Here is a 23977-nt window from a genome sequence, read left to right on the forward strand (position 1 = left end):
AAGCACGAGCTTCACACGTGAAAACCAGGATTTTGTATCAGTTCGACTACGTCTTAAGATCTTCTCTAGCCTTAACATGAACCTACTGCACCGTTACACACAGTTTGACTCTCTCCAATAACACAGCATCAGAGCATTTTCAAGGTGCAAGAGGTCAGATGTAATTGATTTTTCACCTCAATAGTAATAAAAAAATCACGTCATTTGGTAAAACTCAAACTTGCAAGAACAGGTAACATTCCATAAAACTTTAGTGATGCTGCTTAAAACACAGGCCCCTGTCCCACTCTGTCTCAGAAATCACTGAAGATGCTTTTATAAGCTCTGGACAGATGCACAGCTTGCGTTGCAAGCCACCCTTCCCTAAGCGAAAAGAGCAATTGCACCAGACATGCACTTCATCTGCCTCAACAGCTGAAGACAGGAGACAGATTTTGAAAAAAAAATTATTTTATTGGAACTCATCTGAACATCAGATATACCTGGTGTTGGTTAGCAAGAACCGTTTGTACATTTGATATTGATGGTGCCAAAAACCCAAACAGTGACTGACTGGATGAGATGGAAAGTTTAAAAAAAATGGTGGAGAGATTAAAATGTGAACAGAAAGCAGAAAAATCAGCCAGTCTAAGATTCAGTGTGAAGGCAAAATATTTCCTGATAAAACAGAATCCTTTTACAAAATATAAATTTAGTAAGAAAACGTGGAAAGGGAAAGAGAAAGGGAGACAGAGGGGAAAGGAAAAATAAAGATTAGCAGGACAGAGATGCAGAAGCTTACACTGCCCAAATGGCATTAAAACCTAGCTAGTAATCTCACCATAAAATGAAACATGCTGGAATACACTGTGCTCCACCCCCCACATATATTACTTGGGAACAGTAACGAGGAAGCTCCCCAGCAAGAGCTGCGCTAGGTCATTCCACAAGGGCCAAGCTGTCTCACATCGGATGCTGAAAAGAAACGCTCCACAGCAGAGGTAAACATCGCCAGCCCGATCAGCGCCCGGGCAGCGGCTCGCCAACCCGCCGGACACCGGCCTGGGCTCGGCTCCGCGGGGAGGCGCGTTCTCGGGGAACGCCTGCTCACCTGTTCTTCCTACCAATGCAGGTGGGGGGAAGAGTTAAAACATTTAAAATCTAGTCTATTTTAAAACAAGAGCATGCAATGCAGGCCTCCCGGGGAAAACCTGCGCTGTTCCCTTTATTAGAAACTGGCCTAATGGTCTCGACAGTGGCAGCAGCTTCTCAGTTTTTGGCTGCACGAGGTCAGTCTGGGCCAGCACAGCACAATGACAATTCTGAAGCAGGTTCCTCAGGTGCGAAAGCCTTCAGGAAAATCATTGTGGAGCTGCTTTTGAGGGGATCTGAGGCCTTACTTAAGATTTAAAAATAAACCAGCAGTCTGTACATTTCGGGTTTTTTGTTTCAGTACAAATGGAATAAACTTGGCTGCTTATACACCGTCAGTAAGTCTCGGGTTTCAGAGTAGAGGGAGAGATGAAACAAACTGTTTTGGGCACCTATCGGTAACAAAACTTTGTCCCTGGTTAACTCTCTGACATCCCTCAGGAAGTGGAAAGCACATGTTTAGGTAGTGTAAGCCTTTTTCCTTTTATTTAGAATACCCTCTTTGTTTAAACAATATTCCCCCCCCAGATACAAAGTTCGGCCAGTAAAGATTACATGGAAACTGGAACACGCATCGTATGGAATACAAGATGCACCGGATGAGGAAGTTTAAAAACTTTCCGAGCGAAAAGTAGAACAAAGAAAAAAGTCTCCTAACATTTTCCCAAAGGTTTCACTCTCCTGTCACACACACTCTCCAAATGACAGCTAGCAAATTCAACTCTGCAAAAGAAAACAGAGCCACGTCAATCGGGAGGAAAGAAAACAAGCCTCGAGGACACAAACGCACCTTGGCCTAGGAGAAGCGGCAGGTCCAGAGCAGCTGCGACCTCTGGCTCCTGCGCCCACTCACCTATGTTAGCTTCTTGGCTTTGTTGTAGAGCGAATCCACTACTTTACTCATATTCTGAATAGTCTCGAGGGCAGCTTCATAAGTTTTGTCTACTGGGGGTTCATCAAAGATGATCAGGACTCCTTCGCCTTGGTCAAGGATGCCTGCGGACACAAAGCTGCGGTTACCACTGTAACGCTCGATGGATCACGTTGTTTGTCAGATCTCATCTTCCAGACAACGGGCATTCAGGGATCTACCCAACAGACATCCAGTCAGCTGCACCAGGTCTGGAAGGGGCTGATGTGCTGTGTTAGATTAGCTGACCGATTTTGCCCAGACTGCATTAGTGGTAGCTTACCCAGAAAGAAACAGCCCGGAGAAGGGCCCAAAATCACACCGAGGAGATGCTCAGGACTGCACGCTCCCTGACTGCTACCTTCCTCCTCGAGGCCCTTGTGCCCTGCAGGATGCCTCAGCACGACACTGGTGCAAGGCAAAGAAGCCATTTTATAATTAAACTATTTCCAGGTGCCAGATGGGCACTGCAGCTGAGTTCTGCCGTTTTTGAGCTTCTCTCTAAGCAATGTGCCTCTTTTAGCCAGTTCCCATTCATCTTGCTCAGCCAGATCAAGAGGGCTTTCTAAATCAACACCAGGGACAATGTAAACAAGAACAGAGCTTCTTCCCTGAGGGTGAATTAGAAAAGCAGCTCCCTGTGGTCCCAGACAAACCCAAACCATCAGCGGGGAAAGGTGACCACATATGCCAGTAAGCTCCAAGGCAGAACAGCGCATATTTGCTACGCAGCCCACCAGTGGATCTCGTAACTGTCCCTGGATGCAGCTGCAGGAAGCAAGGACTAAAGTGTGGTTTCTGATTTGTGAGAAATTAACCCTCAAGATTAATCAAGGCAGAAGAAAGGAGCAATAGAATAACCTTAATGACAACAGAGTAACAGAGAATCCACCAGTATGTACTCTTCCCACAGTGCCTGTTAACCTGCATGCCTGCTGTCAGAAGCAGAGCAGAGCACTCCAAGTTCAAAGGCACGGTGATGAAGAGGAGACTACCCAAAGCTTTAATACGTGACCTGGCCATGGGTGTCAAGGCAGTCAGGACTGAAGGATGCAGAGACTCACCATGAAATTTCTTGTCCAAGATCATTTGTGACAGTTTCCTTTCTACATCAGCCTGAAATTGAAGCAAAAAAAAAATAATAAAAGTCTCCCAGAACTTTATAAAGAAATATGATTTTTACTAGTCCACACTCAACATCCCTAGGAGGATACAAGCACTGTTTGAAAGCAGCTATTTTACCACAGAACGTGATGTCAGGACAGATCTCTCCTTGCACGCTGCTTTGGTACTGCCATATGCTTTAGGTGGCATAGGAAATTAAGCAGTAGCTTTTAATGGTGAGAGCACCAAGTCGTCTTGCCCTTTTGTTCCACTAAAGACGGTGCATCTGTCTTCATACAGGCATTACCATTAGGGGCATTCTAGCTTGGTTCAGCAAATATTTAGTCAAGTATTGGCCAAGCTTCAGCTAAGCCATTCAGTACTGAGACAATCTCCTGCTCAGAGCGAGGCATGGCCCCACAGGAGGCGGCTCTTCCTCTTGCACTCTTTGGACAGGGGACACACAGCTGTAGTTAAGAACCAGCTGCAGTCCAGCTTTTACTCTCATTACTAGGCATGCGCTGAACACCAAGAGCTAGACTAGAAAAGACCTGCACGGGCGAAAAAGGAAGACAGCTGATGGAACAACCTGGAAGGCTGGAGCTCACGACAGTTAAGACCTCTGATCTTAAAAGTCATACTACAGGACAAAAGCACTTTGGGATGCAACTGGCTGGAGACTACAGTGGATTTTCCTAAGATTTAAGCTGGCTGGGATTGTCTTTAAAGCAGTTATTGCAATGGGCAGTGTGACATACGCATCCCTAATGAAATTTCAATCACTGATTAGCTGGATCCTACATCTTAAGGGTCTAAACACATTCCTCTGGGCATGCTCGTGAAGATTAAATGCAGTTCAACTGGGAAGACTGAGCTGATCATGAGATGAGCTGTTACTACTGCAGAGGAAGATCTGTCTCCAATAAAAAGTAAATGGTAACACACAGAATGAAACCCACGGGAACTGTCCACATTAAAGTTAAATCCCCAAGAGCGATATTTGCAGGTAACTGCTATGGAGCTGACCTGTTGGGTTTAATAGCCTATGTTTATTTCCTGGTGGCAAACGCCATTTGACCTCAATTCCTTTGCCCTCTTAAGACATGTCACTGATTTCTAGTAATGTTCTTACCTTTGAGAGCTTGATAAGGCTGGATATGTGTTCAATCTATAAGAGAGATTAATAGAGTTAAATAAATCTTTAGCTGTACCTTTGACACACAACACTGCGGTATGGGGCTTATCTACACAACAGTTCAAGGGTCTGTAAACGCTCTGGCCTACAATCTACAATGTTTTTCTCTGTTTTGCAGCTTCATGTCCTTCAGATTTCATATCTAATTGCACCTGAAGATTGACTAGCTATGAGCCAGACACCTAGAGCCACTTCACTGTGAAACGTGAAATAACTCATTTCTTCTCCAAGATCACTGCAGCTTTACGCACACTCTGAAAGAGCCCTTAATAGCCAAACACTGTTCCCTTCAATGGTAAAAGCATGTCCACATTTCACCGTATATAAATGAAATAGGTGGAAAGTACAACGATTCTGGAATATGGTTTCCAAAATTCCCCTCAACCCTTTCCTCATCATCTTTCAGCTGAACCTGATGAGTTCTTGAGCTGTGGATGTGCTGAGCAGCAATGAGTAAAAAGCATTCTGCATGGAAACAAGTCGTTCATCCAGTTAAACGCCAACAGAAGGGGACAGAAGTGCCAGCATTTTGGTGTGCTTGATGGAAACATTTACCTGTACTCGGGAGAAGGGTTCGATGACTCTGATCAGATTCTGTTCCAATAAGTTATCATAGAGTTTAGCCAAATGAGTGTTTATGATGGGGTCGTCCCTGAGCTCCACCTTATAGTCTGTCAGAGCCTGAAGAAGACACAGTGGAAACAGATCACTCAGGTAGTGACAGGCCTCCTGTCCTCCACATCCCCCGAGTATAAAATAGCCTCCCCTCCCTGCCCAGCACAGTATCAGTGGCTAATCTAATCCTGTAATTTAGCTGGAAGGCCAGGAGATCACCACAGCCTAACAGTCTTTCAAGCACCTTGCAGCAAGCATCTTTCATCTTTACACCACTGGAGCTTAGCAAGTCAGAAAAATCTCTGGTTGACACTCAGGAATCAGCATGATAGGATTATTCCCTGGCACAGGAATCCCCCCCTTTCTCTTTGTAATGTCCTTGCTGAATACCCAGGAAAACTTTTAGGAAGGTACACATCCCAGTGAACAGCACCAGAACTACAGGAAACTGGTTCTGAGTTGGCTCTTCAAAACCAGAAAAATCTAGTTTCAAGCAGACGACTACTCCCCATGCTGCAAAAAATAAACCAGTTGAGTATTACGGAGTATCATAGAATCATAGAATATCCCGAGTTGGAAGGGACCCATAAGGATCATCAAGTCCAACTCCTGGCACCGCACAGGTCTGCCCAAAAGTTTAGACCACGTGACTAAGTGCACAGTCTAATCTCTTCTTAAATTCAGACAGGCTTGGTGCAGTGACTACTTCACTGGGGAGCCTGTTCCAGTGTGCAACCACCCTCTCGGTGAAGAACCTCTCCCTGATGTCTAGCCTAAAATATTTGCCTAAAGTATTTGCCTTCTACAAACATTTGTTGTTACAGCTTCCTGCTGCGGGATGTGGCAGCTCCTACAACTTTCCACTCAGTTACTTCTGAATGCTTTGGCTAGCCATTTCCCATTTTCTTTCTCCTGACTCACCTTTTCAAAATCTGCCAGCGATCGGTTCTTACTGGCCTGTGCCACACATTTTAATGCTTCTGTCTGCAAAGAAAGAAAATGAGAGAAGGTTATTTTTCCAGACTCTCCTCTCAGTGCTATTAGGCCAACTGTGCAGTATACCGAGGACGTGCTTAAGAAGCAAAGAGGGAATGTTCCTTTTGCTACAAAGCCATGTCACTTTTACTTCCACGTAGGAAGAGTAAGAACAGCTGCTAAAAAGGAGAACTTGCAGAACAGCTGCAGGACACAGCATGAAATCAGCTTCATGGCAGCAAAGAACTCAAGTTTTGCAAGGTTTGAGAATACCAGCTGCAGGTCCTATCAGGTTGCAGGTTGAGAGCAACGTTGATACAATTGTTAAGGAAACTGCACACTTGCTTAACAAATGGGGCCATTTTCAGCCCTTACGCTGTTTCTCCCCTTCAGCACTGCCTCTGCTACCAACACCCTATCACCAACAGCATTGGAAAACCGTTTCTTGTCTACCCAGCACTTGCAGAAACAAAGCAAAAGACTCGGCCACAACCAAACTACCATACTGATATTAAATAGAATAGTAACCCCACTGGAACAATAGCTTCCAAGTGGTGAGAGACACAAGCGCACTAGAAACAGGTCAGCCCAGTGGCTGCGGTACATGAGGCCCACGCTTCTGTTATCATCTCTCCCAGTGAATTGCCCCCAAGGCTGTCTGTCCACTTTCCCTCTGCTCCCTAAGCTCAGCTTCCACAGCTGCTGCACAAACTTGTGGTCACTGTTGTCTCAGGAGGACGGTGCAGGGAACAGCTGAAATTTCCTCCATGGAGAGGAAGAGCCCTCGGCGCTCTGAAAAGAAGCCTCCAACTCAGCTGTCACCAGGGGGAAGAGGATGAAGCAGGGCCACAGCTGCCCTTTGTGATCCAGCAGGGATAACACAGGGATATCCCTACTTCCGACTCTTTTCTATGCACCTATGCTCACTGACCTCATCCTCCTCTACTAAATAGCTTCCCCAATCCTTTGTGAGGTAGGTGGGTATTAGCTCCTGTGTCAAAGCAAATAGCTGGCAGACCAAAGCCACTGAGGGCATCAGTACGTAAGCTTGGCTCAGACCCTGGCACGCCTGGCTCTTGGCCCTGTGCTTAACATAAGCATCCCTGGATTTAATACGGGGGTGGCATTCACAGGCTGGCAAGTTAACGTTAGAATAAACAGTTGATTTAACAACTCCCCAGCTGCCTGCCTTCCACCTTACAGTCATCTAGGTCTCAAGCTGCTCAGCCTCACTGCTATGAATGGATTTTTAGGACTTGCTACAACACAAGTAAAAACAATGAACAGCTCGTATTTAAATACATCAGATTCATGGCTGCAGCAGCTGATGAGGGTTCAGATGAGTACCGTACACCACCAGGCATTTAGAACTTCATGAAGAAAACAGGGAGGAGAAAAACAGAGAAAATGAAGTGAGAGGGTCAGATTTTCAGGTGGTGAAAAAATCACTGTGTTCCCTTTGAAGTCAATTGATTTATGGTAATTTAATCAGTTCTGGATCTTGTTCAGGATACTCAGAAGCGTAGGATATTTTGGTATGAAAAGATCTGACACAGTAACACAATATTCTCAGAGACAATAGGAAGATAGAAAGGATTAAGTTTCTCTACCTGTCTTCCCGCATACCGCAGAGCAAGCTTTCCACTCACTAATGCCTGCACATCTTCTGGGCTAGAGAGGGGAAGGAAGGGAAGAGAGTATCTGTTCAACAACATGGCCAGCTTAAGTTTCCATGTGCCTCAAAGTTTCCCAATTCATAACAAATTACTAAAGTTCAAATAATGTTATATCAGAACCAGTGAATAGTTTATAAACAAAGACAAACGGCCGAGTCTGTCTGATTTAGTTCTTTCATTACTGTAGTCTTATATACAAAAAGCCTTTCCCATTTAAATGTAGGAAGCATTCTTTGCAGAACCATTTGCCACGTACATGTTAAGCATAATTTTGCACAGCAACATGTATTTCAGGGCGGTGATGGCTTTTGGGTTGTCAATTGAATCATATCCCTCAAACGCCTCATAAAAATATGAATAGGCTGTTTTCCAGTCCTTCTCTTCTGCTGCGTGGATAATACCTGTTGAGAGGAACAAACAGGCAAGCATCAGAGTTAATTCTAAATGTAACTGGACGAAGACAGAATGATTTGCTTGCCCAGTGCTTCATCTGGCACTTCAGTAAAAGGAAGCCTTCTCTTCTGTGCTGCCATTTACCTCATTTCTGTAGGAACATCCATGTCCTCTCTTGAGGACAGTGAGTAGCAAACTCATAAAGAACCACCACCAAAGTTGTGGATGTAGCTAAATATGGTCAACACCCCCTTATTGTTTCCCTTTGGAACTTTCATTTGCCCCCATTGTTTATCTGATTTTCTAGACATTGTTGACAGACAAAGGAGTTTTAGTTACAACAGACAAGTCTGGGGCACTTCAGGTAAGTGCCTGCAAATGTGACCAGGAACAATGTTACACTTACATTAACAAGGTGTGATGCTGTACTGCCTAATGAGTTTATGGACCCTCCACCACTGGAAGCTTTCAAGAACAGGACGAATAAACATATGTCAGGAACAATGTAATTATAGCTAATCCTGCCTTGAGGCAGCTGGGCAGACTACTGAGTATCTTGAGGTCCCATTCTATGATTCACTCAGGAGAGAGCAAGTATCAGTCAACTGATGCACCGTGACAAGTCCCAGACTCTCCCCTTCTCCTGAAGGGCTTTACCTGACTGCATGTCTAACGCTGCTTGCAGTTTAGGTGGACAGTAGATTGCGTTGGCTGTAGTCCGTGCAGAGGTTAAAGCTGCTCTTGCTTTTGGCAGATTGCTCAGGGCATGGTAAGTCTTGCTTTCTAACAGCTGCACTTCTACCAGCAATGCCTTGTCGTCCATCTTTTTCAATTCCCGAAGAAGCTGGGAGCCTAGCAGTGGGGAAGAACAAGAACCTTTGTAAGCTGCTTCACATCTGCTACCAGTGACTACACAAACCAGCTCCCTCCAGATGACACCCTTCTTCCCCCATAGGCAGTACTGGCGTTGAGGAAGGGAGGTTAGGCTTACACAACCTGTTCTTCCAAGAAGAAACAAAGGAAAGGAAATAATAGCAGTTGAGCATCAATCCAGTGTTGGAGAAGAATGAACCAGTTCTGTGCTAGAGGTAGAAGAGGGCAGTGAGAATAGCTGGGCATGTGGACAGGGTGCCTCTGCCACCTCATCACCAGCAGCAGACACTCAACAGAAAGTCAAGGACGTGTTGTGCAGTTCAAATTGTCACTCTGTTACACCTTCCCCAGATGACAGTACGATTTACCACTCACATTCAGAGCTCCAATCAAACCAGAAGTACTGCCCGTTCCTGCATCATTCCCCTAGGGTGAGAGCTGGGGACTTTCAAGCAAATCCTAAGAATACGGGATGAGGAAGGAATGTTTTAAGCACAAGACAGCTACAGATCAAATTAAGGAGGTAGGAGTGGGTAGCCTAAGAAACACCTAGATAAACTGTCACATTAAAGCCTTGTGAGGACAGCAAGAGCTAACCTTAGAGGAAATTTTCCCCCTTTCTTCTCCCCCTACAAGCCAAACAGCCAACTTAGGGCAAGCAGAGACAAGAATTTTATCCTCATTTGCTGCACTTAGAAGCTGAAAAACATTGCTTAAACATACAGCGAGGTGGAAAAGAACAGTGTCTCTCTAGAAACACGATGTAGGGGCTCTTTATTGCGTCTACTCCGCTCCGCTGCAGACATAATCATGTCTTCTTGGCCAGCCACAAAGAAATGCTAGCCCAAAACACTGCTATCTTGGTGGAGTGTTCAGAGAGGATGCCCTATACATAAAGGCCTTCTCAACTCCCTAAGCTGTACCACCATCACTCAAGTGATTAAGTTAATTAAGCATAGCTTTGGCGTGTGAACTCTGATGAGCTTAAACCTGAGGTCATTACACATCCACATGCAAACTAATTCTAACTTGATATTGAATTCCATGTATCAGAGCACTTAAGATAGCTTTATATTCTGATCGGATACAAGCCACCCGGGTGACTCTGGACATGACACATGCTCTTGCTGCCACGCTGTTTAAGAACTTATGGGTCCCTGATGAAACATCACAGCTGCCCAGGTGAGCACTTCTGTTCATGTCAGTGCAGTCATCTCTCATCCCTGCTCATACCCGCACACTGAGCTGGTAGAGCGCTCTGTACAAATACCCTTTAGCCAGCTTAAACCTCTTCTCACATCACTGCAGTCATTTGCAAAATGAGCATTTGTAAAGCACCAAAGGGAGTTGGGCTGTGTAAGATGACCTGCTTTACTCTGCTTTGCAGCAGAGCAGGAGAGTTCACATGGTTAATTACCATATCTCAGGTGGTGTAGAAGCAAATTCTTAAAGCCTTTACACTGCTTCACAAGAACTTGTCTAATTGCATCCTCAGAGGTTTGCCATTTCCTGGCATTACTACTATTTTTATTGAGGCAGCTTTTGAGTGAGCCAAAGAAAGCTGCTTTCTGACCACAGCACTATACTACGTATGTTACAGCAGGAGACAAACCTGATGGCTTCAACTGGATACGATTCCCCTTTGCTTCCAGAATTATTTGAAATGAACACATGATGTCAATGAAGAGGTGTCTTGAAGCTTTTACTGCCACACTATAGTGAAAAATGGCAGACCTGGTACAGCACTGAGGAAATTAACGTCTGAGTCCTACAAAACTTATCAAAGAACATGACGTAATTGGTCCTTTCCCTTGACAGCCTCTAGACTAATTTCAAAGCAGAGAACTACCACTGCCACCTAGTGGGAAACTCACCTAGCTGCAGTGCTTCTTGGTACCTCTTGGTATCGAAGTACAGAGAGACCAGCCTCGCCTGGAGAACAGAAAAGGAACTGCTGTGAGGAAAGCCAGAGAAAGGTAGTACAGGTTTATTTGGTAAAATTAAGTTTTATATTCTTATCTGCACAAAATTCACTAGCTTAGTTTGTATTCATTACATCACATGATCCAATTCTGCAAGATCTACCATCTGGACAACTGGCTAGAACTAAATACGGTGGGTAAAATCCTGTCTACTTGAATACTGAGATGAGTCACTAGCATTCAGTATAATCACTATTGGCCTTCTACTGCACATACAAAGATCTGGACAACACGCTAGAATTTCTCTACTTTTACTGTTATTAAATCTGATAGAGGGAAAAAGAGGGAAAATGCTATTACACACGTTTGGGATGCACAATGTAACATACCTCCAGAGCCTGGCGTAGGAAAGTCCTCTTCTCTGATTTGGCCCATTCAATACACTCTAAACACAGGTCAACCTTAAAGGGAGCAGAAAGAAATTTGTCAAGCCTTCTGCTGCCCCTCTTTAAAACAGCAGTATGGCTCAATCATTTCCTACAAAGCAACACAGAAATACAACGCAGCCTAAATCTCCACAACGTAGGTTAAGGGAGTAAGTCATTCCAGTCTCAAGAGCAGCATTGCTAAATCTCAAAATAGCTTTATTTTAAAATGAACCTGGAGATTAGATAACAGCCTTCATCACTAATGCCTACCCCAAGTGTCTCGATGAACCACGCCTTCAGTATTACCCAGGTAAGGTGTAGTTTGACGAGAACTGCAGTTCAGTAGCACAATGCTAAGCACCTCTATTAAACAAGTACTCGCTGGTAACCACACAAAATATTCTTTAGCCTCAGGCTGCATCGTGTTAACAGCAGAATTTAAGCTGCCAGAAATGTTACACAAAATGAGGTAGAATGGCTAGAGTTTACTTTAAATATTTTCGTATTCTACTTGCTAGACTAACTTCCTGCACCTTGCAACTCTGTTCACTGTATTATATAACTTACAGCAGTACTGCAAGAGAAAGTAAAATTCAGAAGGCAAACTAAGGTTTAGTCTAAGCTTTAATTGTAACAAACAAACACACAGCAGACCACCTTCTTTCATGGCTTTTCTAATGCATTTCGCTTCCAGTAATTTTTTCTGACCACCAGGGACAACCCTCCCACACTGGAATATGAAAATAAAGATTTGGCTTCCCAAGTTCCACCAGTTAGAATTGCTGCTGAAATCCTAGGAGGGATTTCTTAAACGTCTGGGGGGTTTGTTCAAAACAACATCTGGGTACATGAGAACTGATTCTGCCTTAGGCAAGGGATGGCCTAAAAGGCTTCGAGGTCTTTTCCAGTCCTGTTTTGCACTATTTCATTTGGCAACAAAGAGAACTGCATTTTCAATTGCTCTACAAATAAAGAGGAAAATGAAGTGTATGTGTTTTAGGGCTTAAATACGTCAGACCATGGGTGTCCTTCAGTAGTATAAAGCAGCAGAGATGCCTGGGCTCCACTGTTTACAAACAAGTTAGGTGCCAGGAATCAGTCAGTAAGTGACACTGGATGTTTTATCTATTGCTTCAAAGCAGAGTAAAGCAACCTACTGGCTTCTTCTTTTTTAAGATTGATGAGATTCCTGCCATGCATAAAGCAGTTTCTTTCTGCCCTAACTAGAAGAGGGTGCCAATGTAGTACTGGGCCGTTATACATAATAATTAATATTGCAGTGCCAGGTTCAGAAATGCCTTTTTCCAAAGCCTCTGGATCACAGTTCTTTCTGGAGCAGCTCTGTAGCTGTACTACACTGCAGGACTTGTCAGCTCCTTGTCACTTCTTATTAAATGAGGACAGCTTATGAAAAGCCATTATGAAATTGCAATTTATTGCACAGTGATTGCTTGAGCATTAGGAGTAGAAGTCTCTAATTTCACTGCTTTACTGGACTCTTGGGAGTTGGGAGTCTTCTTAATATGCTTTACACTGGGGAAGCAAATATCCCTCCGAACATTTCTGAGGTATTAAACGTATTCAGGAATACCACAGCAAGAACCTCACAGGTTCGGTGTTACAATTCCTTAGGGTTTTGGGTTTGGCTTCAGAATGTGTGTGAAAGGGACTGTTTTGGCTAACTGTCTCCATCTTTATTACTCCAAGTTCTTCTCCTCCCATAATATGCCACCTTTTGGGACTGCATTCAAATATTTACCTCAAGTTACCTTCAGAAAAAAGTCTGAAGCCACTCATTTTTCCCCAACCCGTTAAGGGGTTCTCTCCTTACCTGCACATCCTACACTGCTCCCCCTTAACCTTTTCTGTTAAAGAAGAGAGGCAAAGATTCTGTCAGGCACTGTTTACAGTACACACAAGCCACAAGAACTGAGCAGCTTATGAAGAACATTTGCTGTGTTACCTGAACTCCAGGATGATACTTCTGTGACATGGTTAGAAGAATGCCATCTGCCTCGTAACGCGGCAGATCCTCTTCAAGACTGTAACCCGTCAGTCGCTGCGTGCACAGTGGTACGTGGGCTGTGTCCTTAACACACTGCTTACCTCCTTTCTAGCTCCCTTTCCGTCTACCTGCTCTGGTGGGTCAGCCACGGTACAGCCCTACAGTACTGCAGGTTAACAGCACCTGTAAGTGGCTCCTCCTCATTTACACGTTGCTCCTGTCCTTCTCCCATTCCCTCTAACCAACAAGTCAGCTGGACAACAGAAAAAAAAACAAATTCCAGGGACCTACAGGGAATGAAGTAAATCCTAACTGTGGCCTATCTTACACTCCACGGGTTTCCTAGTGGAAAAGTTCCTTCACTGGAAGTAGTTTACGCTTGGTCGCTCCAAAAGGCTTTCCACTCCCACTTCAGGAGTAACTCCTACGCCTCAGAAGCTCTCTGTAGAATGAAACAACCACCACGCTGTGTCCCCATACAATGCAACTTCATGGCTCCAGCTGAAAGATGCTAAGTAATGCCATCTTCTAATCCCACCTACTCATGAACAGACCTTGAACACTCCCTTCTCTAGCTCCGTGCCATCACACACTGCCCCAGTTTTCCACTAGACTGAGCTCCCTGGGACATGTATAGCACATCTCACCTCTCACATCCCAAACACTAATCCCATTACAGAATATTACTAATGCTTTATTAGGTGTAAACCTAATTTCAAACTACACAAATTTTTGAAAAATTCTCAGGGTGAGAGTTAGACCCCACCAAGACAAGGCTTGCACACAAGCATGGTTATAAGTGAACTGAATTATCTAATGTTTTATTAATAGAATATATCCAAATGCATTAAATGAAGGTTTCCTGACATGAATAATTCTTCAGTGTGAAATAAAGTAGGTCAGGTAATGATGCTGAAGGCTTTTTAGGAACAGATTATTGCTGAAATTTAAATCTCACCTCCTGTCCCGTTGCTGCCTCCATATCAAGGAACAAATCGAGCAGGGATCGGACTAAGCGGGCTGCCTTTGCTTTGCTGATGGAGTTCAAGAAGGGTCGGACATACTTCAGAAGTCCTCCCAGCTCTGCGAACAGGAAAAACCAAGTCATGAAATACAACCACACAGCCAGAAGTTACACTGCAGTTGGAATACTTGACATGCCTATACACGGCAGTATTTATTATACCAAGCACTTTATAGCAGTCTCTCAACATCACTTACAGGAAAAGAGTGATAAACGTCACCTGAAGGAATGCCCTGCAGTAAACAAGGGGACTGGCAAGGGTGACCGCTGGGTTCTGGTCTTACCCACACAGCATACGTTTCCCGTTACTTCAGTTCGCCCAATTATAACACCATTTGTAGGTGCCTCAGGCACGTTTTAAAAATGTAAGCGCCTGTTAAATGCTTTGAGATTTTTCTATAAAATGGGCAATGGAGTTTATAGTTTAAGTATGTTTTTATTGACTCACAGTTTGAAGTTTTCCTCTGCTATACTTAGAGAACCCTAGCAAGTCAGATACACTCCACTGCTGAAAAAAGGACAGTTAACACTTTGACTACCCACATTACCTAATTAGATCTCAGCTGGCTTAACTAGCTTTCTGTTCTCCTAGTCTCCAGTCCAGCATATAGCTATACAGCTAGTCTCAAGCTAAGAAAGGAAAAGTCTTTCTTTATGGTGAAATACACTAAAAACATCATTCCTAGAGCATAAAGGGAAGGGGCAGTCAGTGTCACAGCAGTTTCAGGACCCAGCGCTCCGGGAAGCAGAAGGGAGTTACGTGTCGGAATTGCACAGCACAAGCTGGAAGTCTCCTGCTGTGATAAACACCACGCGGCCCGTCGTGACAGGTCAGACTGATGACTATTTACACGGAAGATGACACTTGCAGCAGCGCAGCACCATGCCAGTGCATGGTTCAGTGCTGACTCACAAAGTCGTGGGGCTGCGTGCTGGAATCACAGCCTCTAATTTCAAGTCTCACCCAGACGTCAAGACTGATTCTTTACGAGATTTCATAGTAAAAAAAAATAAACAAAACTTGTAATAAATGCATCAGAAACCCTCCATATACCCTATACCAAATTGGTATCAGAATCAAAACTAGACTAGCATAATTTTACTTCAACTAGGCCATTGGAGGAGCATCAACAGAATTTCAGTCTTGAAAGATTCTAATAAAAATGGCTGACAATAAGGTGTTCATATTTCATTTAGCATTAATGCAAAAGAATTAGGCTATAAGAACATCTCGGTAATGTTTTTTTAATTTTTATTTTTCCAAACTATTTAAAAGTTTAATCAAACCTAATAAAATTGCATTTCTTACCCTGTTAAGAGACGGAACTCAGTGTTCCATCCCAGTTGCTCATGGGGATGTACTGATGTTTTTACATACCTGGAAGTGCAGTTTTAAAACAAATGAAACTTATAATTCTCTATTCTCACATGAGCCTTATTTTCCAAACAGCAGCGTAAGAAATCATGACCCTTTCTATAATGAATCACATTTTGTAGAACAAGCAAACAAAAAAAGACACTGACTGCCACGTCTAAGATTTCATAAAAATTTTTTACTTTATGTTTAAAAACAAATGGGCAGGTTTTTCTAGAACCAAGGTGCTGCTACTTCGGTAAGATGAAGTCCCACTGACGGACAGTTTTAATCAGCACTCGGCTTTTACTCAACAAGGAACGCTCTACCTACTGCCCCATGACAGGCTGTAATTTTAACCACCCCACTTCATCCTGAGGACACACGTTACACCACGAGCCATTCAACCTGCAATACCACTCACGCGTGTAAACCCTAATCATTTTAAGTCAAAGAAAAGTTAAACATTCTTCACCAACTGCTTCACGTAACAGTGAACGAACTGCCACGACAGCAACAGGCAGCAGCTTCCAACGTCACAGCACACTAAATACATCGCTTTGGCACAGAGCTGCTCCCAAACGTCCCTCCTCTTGCTGGGAGCTGAGAGGTGTGCTCCCGATCAGCCCGCTGGGCTTGGGAGAGGAGCAGCGCCAGAGCTGGAGTTGCCTAGGAGCAGGTTCCCGTGCTCTTCCCCAGCGCAACTACCACGAGCACTGGAAAACACAGCGCTGAACCGGTCACAGCACTGCATCCTTATCCGCTAGCTCCCTAACTAAGAACTTTTCAGTCTTCCCCATCACGGCAGCCAGGCTCCCTTCGAGGTCCATCGACTCTCAGCTACGGCGAGGCACCGCTCCCCACACTGCGCACCGCTGCCCCACGCCAGCGTCTCAGGACCGATGGGATTACGCTCGTTTTAGTGCTGAACGCACTTTGGCAAAGGAAAGGAACTTCAGAAGAAAAGAAGGGAAAACCACAGGAAATATACTGCAGTACTTACCTTCCTATTGACTCTCTCAACAGCTGCTCGGGAATTCACTAGACAACAGATTCTAAGCCAACAGCTAGGAAATCCACACATTTTGCAGACCCCATTCAGGCACGCAAGCTGAAAGTTCCCACAGAAACTTCTCTTCCCCAACAATGCAACTGTCAACTATTTTTAGGATTTTTCTTTTTTAAATGAACGCAATGGTTGGTTAAAGGGGTGTGATTGACAGCTCTAGAGAATTGATGAGCAGCAGCCCTGGAAAATGAATTCTGATTTTCAGCCTTCCACAAAGCTAACATGCCATGCACCTCAATTCCTGATCTGAGAGTTATTCCAGTCCCACAGTTTTAAGCAATGCTATAAAATCTGGACCTGTTTAAAAGAAGCGATTAATCCTTCAGTTGAATCCTCGATCTCTATCAAGCAGATAAAGGCGGTAATTTGTTGTTTTTTTAAAAAAACAACAACACAAAGGCCGTAGTTCACCAGAGATTAGTCCTCTAAAAACTACAGATTTGCTTTATGCTCTCAGCCAGACAGTGGCAGGGCAGTTACAATTTCCAAACCCTACCAACCAAACTGCTGATTTTTTTCCACAGGCTGCAACTCCCACAGCCTTTCACCTCTGGAAGTTCATAGAATCAAAGAATATCACGAGTTGGAAGGGACCCATAAGGATTGTCGAGTCCAGCTCCTGGTTATCACTTGGAAGTAGCCACCGAGCTATACCTAGAACCCACCAAAGAAATCCCACCAGCTAAAACTAAAACGTAGGCAGCGAGATTCACAACGAGATCTATTTTATTCGTGCCAGAAACTGCATTCTCACGAATGTCCTCGTTAGGCTACACAGCACCAGATTCACTCCTGCTCAGCATAAAGATCTGAGCCTGCTTGTCGCCAGCATCCTTGTGAACAGTTGTACCTGGGGAAGGTGTTGCTGACCCTGCCTGCCTGTCTCTCCTACCAGCACGCTACACCCCAGGAAGCAGACAGGAAGGGAAGGTGCCAGTGTCTTTCCCACAGGTCTAGCACACTTCTACGCTGCTGCACCACCTCCTTTCTTTGTCCCTCAGCTTCACCACAAAGCTCCAGAAAGCACAACGTGGTGATCTCACGCTGATCTACGTATACACAACTGGCTTCTTAATGCTGCCAACTCCATTTCCTTCTGAAAAAAAAATGGTTTTGATAAATTAACATTGTCATTTTCAATCGCTTAGCCTTCCCCTTAAAAATCTTTTGGCTATCCATCCCCTGAGGATGGAATGAAGTTCTTCATGCTTGTGTAAGAGTCAAGCTTCAACTCAAAAACGTCCCAAATCCTGCCACAGTAAGGAGGCCATCAGGCACCTAAGAGAACTTTTCTCAGGCTTCTGCAAACCTCTGCGCATCAAAATGATCTGCACATCAGATCATTTACCTGGAGACACTCTTTTGGTGATTTCCTCCCTTTTTAGCCCAAGAATACACATCTCCCTTGGAGCAGGAGCAAAGCCGTGCCTCGTTACCTTTACAGAAGCAAACATCAGAGTGCACAGGACTCCTGTACAGCACAGACACCTGCACCCGAGCTGAGCAACATGAGGTCCTGTACTATTCAGTGAGAGGAACGGGCACTTCTACAGCATTTCTCCTGTTCTAAATTCTTACTGCAGGATGAGATGAATTGTGTGCTGGAACAGCCTCTCTCTCCTCCACTGACTATAAAGGCAGCCCACACTAGGAAATCAGACGTGGACATCTACAGCCAGGTGAGACACACAGCACCTTTGCTTCCAGCTCTAAGCACAAGTCATCTACTTTGTCCCAAGCGCTGTTCAATTGCAGATCACCCAGGGATCAGTGTCCAGAATGCTTCAACACATGCAGACGTGGGTTGATCAGCTAAATGACCAAGTCAAAATATACGTTTACAAAGACTGGAGAGTAGGACACACAGCGTGAGTTTCAGAATAAACACAAAGCTGCAATCTTTGACCAGCTGTTATCCAAGACCTTACGCTGCTTTCTGTGAACCGCTCCAACACTAGGTTTGGCGTCCCAGCTGAATTTCAGTTCGGTTAAAGGTTCTGCTGGCCTGTTTTCCCCATCCAGTTTCGGTTTGTTAAAGGCACGCACGCTTCACTTCACGTTCTGATTTATTGTCAGGCATACTTAGAACAGCGCAGGGCCATACCATGGCCAACTGTCTGCTGTAGACAGAACGCTCTTTGTACGGATGTGGCGTATCAGCTCCTAAAACACTTGAGGTGAAAGGTGCTCCAGAAAGGCAAGACCATTCCTCAGCAAAAGAAACAAAATAAAACTGCTGAGTGCCAAGTAGCACAGACACTGCCATAAGCTTTCCAGGACACAGAAGACACGAAGAGGTCCTACTCAGAAGTCACTGAACAGAGAACTTTTCTCCACTTCTGTCCTTTCACGCGGTCACAATAGGAGGACTGTCAAGTCTTGCTCTTGTGCGGAGCTGGCCAAGCATTTTCTGATGTAATGTTTCAGCAGATAAATCAATTGAGAAAGAAGCTGCTGGTGAGAAAGGAGGTTTTTTGGACAATATTTCCAATTCGAAACAAGGCTCTGAGATGTTTAAAAGCAAATCCAGAGAAACGTCTCGCTGCATACATGACAACTGAACAAAACTTTAGCTACTTATACTAAAGCGGCCTCATGCCAAAAGGTCATGAACTAAACTTTCCAATGCATCAGCAATCTTTCAGAACACTGGGCCTTGAAGCACGAGATTAATATTTTATGCTGTTTATCTACTTATTTTTTTTTAAGTTTCTGTCCTCTCACCAGACGTAACATCTCCTGCCTAAATCTGCTTTTACTTCTGTCCCGTTACCTGCGTGGACTGCGTTCATTTCCACGTACATTCCTCTCACCCGATACCTCAGTTACTTATTTCAGGCTCACCTTCCGCCTGCCCGGTCTTGGCCAACAGTGATCCCAGTTCCAGGATGCTCTGCTCTTTGACTTGCACCGCTTCTTCATCATTTTCCTGGACATCGCGTTTCACTAGAAAAAAACAGAAAAGTTACCTTTAATGCCGTTTCAGTTAGAAGATAATCATTGCCGGTCTTCTCTTGGAAAGGCACCAAGAAAGTAACTGTTGTAACAGGCAACAGTGAATTCAGCTTGGGATACCAGATCTGGAAAGCAGATTACGTGGAAAGCTTACATGCAGCGCTTACAACCAGCAGTTGATCTATACTTCACCAAGACTTTAGTCCAGCTGATAGACACGACTGCTTTCTCCAATGTGAATGTTGTCTAAGTTTTGAAGTAGTCCCACTAAGCTCGTCCAGCTGTTGAAGTTTCATTTCAAAAGAACGCCACCACACAACAGACCCTCTTCCCACTGAAGCCACAAAACCAAATAAAAGAAATTTAACAGGATTTCCAACGGGGTATTCCGGTATCAGGATTTACGATGCTGCCGCTTCATGCATCAAGTTGTGAGGATCCCTTCCTCGAAACACAGCACAACAACAACTCTGGATCCACAGAGTGCGTTTGCCCTCTTTGCTCAGTAGCAGGGAGGTGCTACCATCGCTGCTTTTACCACCCACTGCAAGAGTCAATATTCTCTCCCACACGAAACCCTGATAAACCGAACGACGCTGGGTGCCAACGTGAGTAACTGTGGCTCTGAGGTACACAAAAGGGTCAGCTGTGATACAGCAACACCAAGCCTCTATTTGCACAACATCAGTTTCGTATAATTTATCCACAAAACAATACACCCCGCTCACAACATACTCTGCGGTCTGCTGCCGCGTAAATGTTCACCTCCAGCATCACCTGCGCAGGTGAACGAGCTCAGCTTCTACATGAACAAATAAAGCTAAAGTCTTTGCTGCCACACGGCTGTCACCTAGCACTACAGAGGGAATTGAAATCCTCTGCGCTGCCCCAGCAGGGACCACGGCTTTCCGTGCCCGGAACTCAGTACGTGCAGCACCAAAAGCAAAGAAATGTCTCTCAAGCAGGGACGTCTCGAGGCAGCGCTCTCTGGACAGCTCCGACTCCCAGCCACGGGCACCACGAGCTCTTCCCGCTGCGCCGGACCGGACGGAAAGTTGCAGGCACACGGACAGCCCTGAGCGCACCCCCTACTAATTAACCAGAGAAGCACCGAGAGGGACGAGCAACTTTCAGAGGCCGCGGAGCGCTGCGAACGCCAAGGTCTAACACGGGCGCTAGGAGCCATTTACTCGCCGGGCGCAGGAGGGTGACAGCAGCTCACGGCACCTTTTTGGCGGCGCGCACGTTAAGCGAGCGGAGGGTCGCTCCCTCGCACCCCTGCTCCAGGCATCCCCGAGCCCTCCCGGCTCGGAGCCCCGCTCAGCACCGCTCCCGGCCCGGCCCGGCCCCGCGGGCAGCACCTGCCTCCGCGCCGGCTGACAGCCCCAGCCCCGCACGGCCGAAGCCTCCCCCAAACTTTCCGCCTTTAAAAGCGCCGCTCCGGCAGCCCTACCGGCACCAACGGCCACAGCCGCCCCCAGCGGGGCTCCCGGCCGCCGCGGCCCCCGCACCCCGACCCCACACCCGGCGGGCAGCGGCGCCCCGGGGTGCCGGCCCCCCCCCCCTCCCGCCGCCCCTTGCCGCCCGCCGGCTCCACAGGTGGCACCCCGGGGCCGGCCGCCCCCCGCCGCGCCTCCCGCCGGGGCCGGGGCCTCCAGGCCCGGGGGGGGCTCCGGGCAACGGGGGGCGGCCGGGGCCGGGCCTGGCGCCGCACGGTGAGTCAGCAGGCGGCGGCGGCTGGCGGCGGAGGGCGGCGGAGGGCGGCCGGGGCCGGCGGGAGGAGGCGGCGGCGGGCGGCGGCCTCACCTATGGAGTGCAGGATGCCGATGGAGGCCTCGCGGTCGGTGGAGAGCAGGGACTGAGCGCGCTGGAACTCCAGCACCGCCGCCGCCGCCATCTTACGGCTCCCTCACTGCGCCTCGCCGCCGGGCCCGGAAGCGGCCGCCCCGCGGGCACGCCTCCCCCCGCCTCCTTTCCCGCCCCGTGGCATGATGGGAGGTGTAGTCCTGGGAGGGAGGGGGTGCGGGGGGGGCTGGGGCGGGGGGGGCTGGAGGCCCAGCGGCTCGGGGGCTCAGGGGTTCAAGGTTCAGAGGCTTAGAGGCTCCAGGGCTCAGGGGCCCAGAGGTTCAGGGGTTCAGGGCTCAGAGGTTCAAGGGTTCAGAGGCTCAGGGGCTCAGAGGTTCAAGGTTCAGGGGCTCAGAGGTTCAGGGGTTCAAGGTTCAGAGGCTCCAGGGCTCAGGGGCCCAGAGGTTCAGGGGTTCAGAGGTTCAAGGTTCAGGGGTTCAGAGGCTCAGGGGTTCATAGGTTCAGGGGCTCAGAGGTTCAAGGTTCAGGGGTTCAGAGGCTCAGGGGCTCAGAGGCTCAGGGGCTCAGAGGTTCAGGGGCTCAGAGGTTCAGGGGCTCAGAGGTTCAGGGGCTCAGAGGTTCAGGGGTTCAGAGGTTCAGGGCTCAGGGTCTCAGAGGCTCAGGGGCTCAGAGGTTCAAGGTTCAGGGGTTCAAGGTTCAGAGGCTCAGGGGCTCAGAGGCTCAGGGGTTCAGAGGCTCAGGGGCTCAGAGGCTCAGGGGCTCAGAGGTTCAGGGGTTCAAGTTCAGAGGCTCAGGGGCTCTGAGGTTCAGGGGTTCAGGGTTTAGAGGTTCAGGTGTTCAGAGGCTCAGGGGTTCAAGGTTCAGAGGCCCAGAGGCTCAGGGGTTCAGGGTTCAGAGGCTCAGGGGCTCAGAGGTTCAGGGGTTCAGAAGCTCAGGGTTTCAGGGGGGGAGCTGCTCCACTGTGGGGCCGGGCTGAGAGTTGGGGGGGTTCGGCCTGGGGAAAGGAAGGCCCCAGGGAGAGCTCACAGGGGCCTGCCAGGGCCTGAAGGGGCTGCAGGAAAGCTGGGGAGGGACTCTTCGTTGGGGTGCGGTGACAGGATGAGGGAGAATGGCTTAAAGATGAAAGAGGGGAGATTGCAAAGAGATATTAGGGAGAAACTCTTCACTCTGAGGGCAGTGAGGCCCTGGCCGAGGCCGCCCAGAGGAGCTGTGGATGCCCCATCCCCGGAGGTGCCCAAGGCCAGGCTGGATGGGGCTGGGGGCAGCCTGGGCTGGTGGGGGAGGTCCCTGCCCAGGGAACCTTTAAGGTCCCTTCTGCCCCAAACTATGCTGTGAGGGGAAGGCCATCACCCTGCCCTGGGGACTTCTCACCTCTAAAGAGCATGGGAAGTGGGTACTTTCCAATGGGGACCCCACCACGGCTGCCCTGTTGGCGACACCTTCGAATCGGTTGTGCATGGCCCCAAAACTGGCCACCCCCACCCCTGCCTCTGTCCCTATCTGCTGCCCTGCCTGGTGCCCACAGAGCCCCCCAGGGACAGTGACTCCCACCATGGGCAGCCCCCACCCCACAGCCATTCTGGGGACCTAGGGAGCACCCAGGAGTGGTGTGGGGTGAAATGAGCCCGGGATTGCTGTATTGTAACCCCCAAAATGGGGCTGAACCCATAACCTATAGCTCATAACCCATAAACCATAACTTAAAACCCACAATTCATAACATATAACCAACAAACTATAACTGATAATCCATAACTCATAACCTATAACTCATAACCCACAACTCGTAACCTATAATCCACAACCTGTAACCCATTACTCATAACCCATAACCTATAACTCATAATCCATAACTCATAACCTATAATCCATAAGAGGAAACCCCATTCTGATTGATCACCCGCTGCTTGATGTCTCCAGCAGTGTTCTGGGGGATGCTGTAAGTCCACCAAAGCTCTGGGATCTCATCCCATGGCCAGGAGCACCGGGCATCCCAAACCCATCTGCATCCATCTAGCCACGGACCCGTCCGTTTGCTCACCATATGAAAAAATCCCTTTGTCCTTGTGCAACCCGCGGAAGGGTTTGCTGCTTCATTGCTGACATGGAGCACTTTGGCTGGGATCGCCCTGGATTTAATTAGCGGGCGTAGCTCCCAAAAAACCCCAAACGTGGGTTTTGGGACTACAGCCGTTGCGATGAGCACCCTGCAGCCAGCCCAAGGCTGCCGGCACCAGAGGGTGGTGCAGGCAAAGGCACGGAGCCGTGAGCGCTGCGAGAGGCGACCGCAGCCCCACGCTTCAACCTCTGTAATAACAGTAATGATATTTCTTTTAAAAAGTGCTGTTTTGGGTTCATGGCACGTTTTGTTCAACCTGAAGCACAAGGCAGCCTTGGTTTGGGTGCTTTTTGAGCAAAAGCAAAGAGGGGGAGAGCCACGCAGCAACCAGGGGTGAGCCGTGTGGGTGACACCAGCCTCCGGGGTGGCTCGGGTGACACGGCCGTGGGGGGGGACACAGAGCTGTGGGGGGGTGGGGGGGGT

General features: G+C 47.3%; 1 protein-coding gene across 1 annotated transcript; it reads right to left on the reverse strand.

The window, feature by feature from the left end:
• Positions 1–432: 432 nt before the first annotated feature.
• Positions 433–21594, reverse strand: PSMD11 (proteasome 26S subunit, non-ATPase 11). Its single transcript, XM_083809686.1, has 14 exons — positions 21436–21594; positions 19519–19620; positions 14186–14310; positions 11184–11255; positions 10747–10804; positions 8657–8851; positions 7863–8007; positions 7541–7601; positions 5877–5939; positions 4896–5021; positions 4278–4313; positions 3106–3157; positions 1985–2127; positions 433–1854 (listed from the first exon to the last, which is right to left on the reverse strand). Exons 1-13 carry the CDS (start codon positions 21524–21526, stop codon positions 1985–1987), a joined length of 1269 nt encoding a protein of 422 aa, XP_083665812.1. The 5' UTR covers positions 21527–21594; the 3' UTR covers positions 433–1854.
• Between the last annotated feature and the right edge of the window lie 2383 nt (positions 21595–23977).

The sequence above is a fragment of the Anser anser genome (assembly GCF_964211835.1).
Source record: "Anser anser genome assembly, chromosome: 23".
NCBI classification, from domain to species: domain Eukaryota; kingdom Metazoa; phylum Chordata; class Aves; order Anseriformes; family Anatidae; genus Anser; species Anser anser.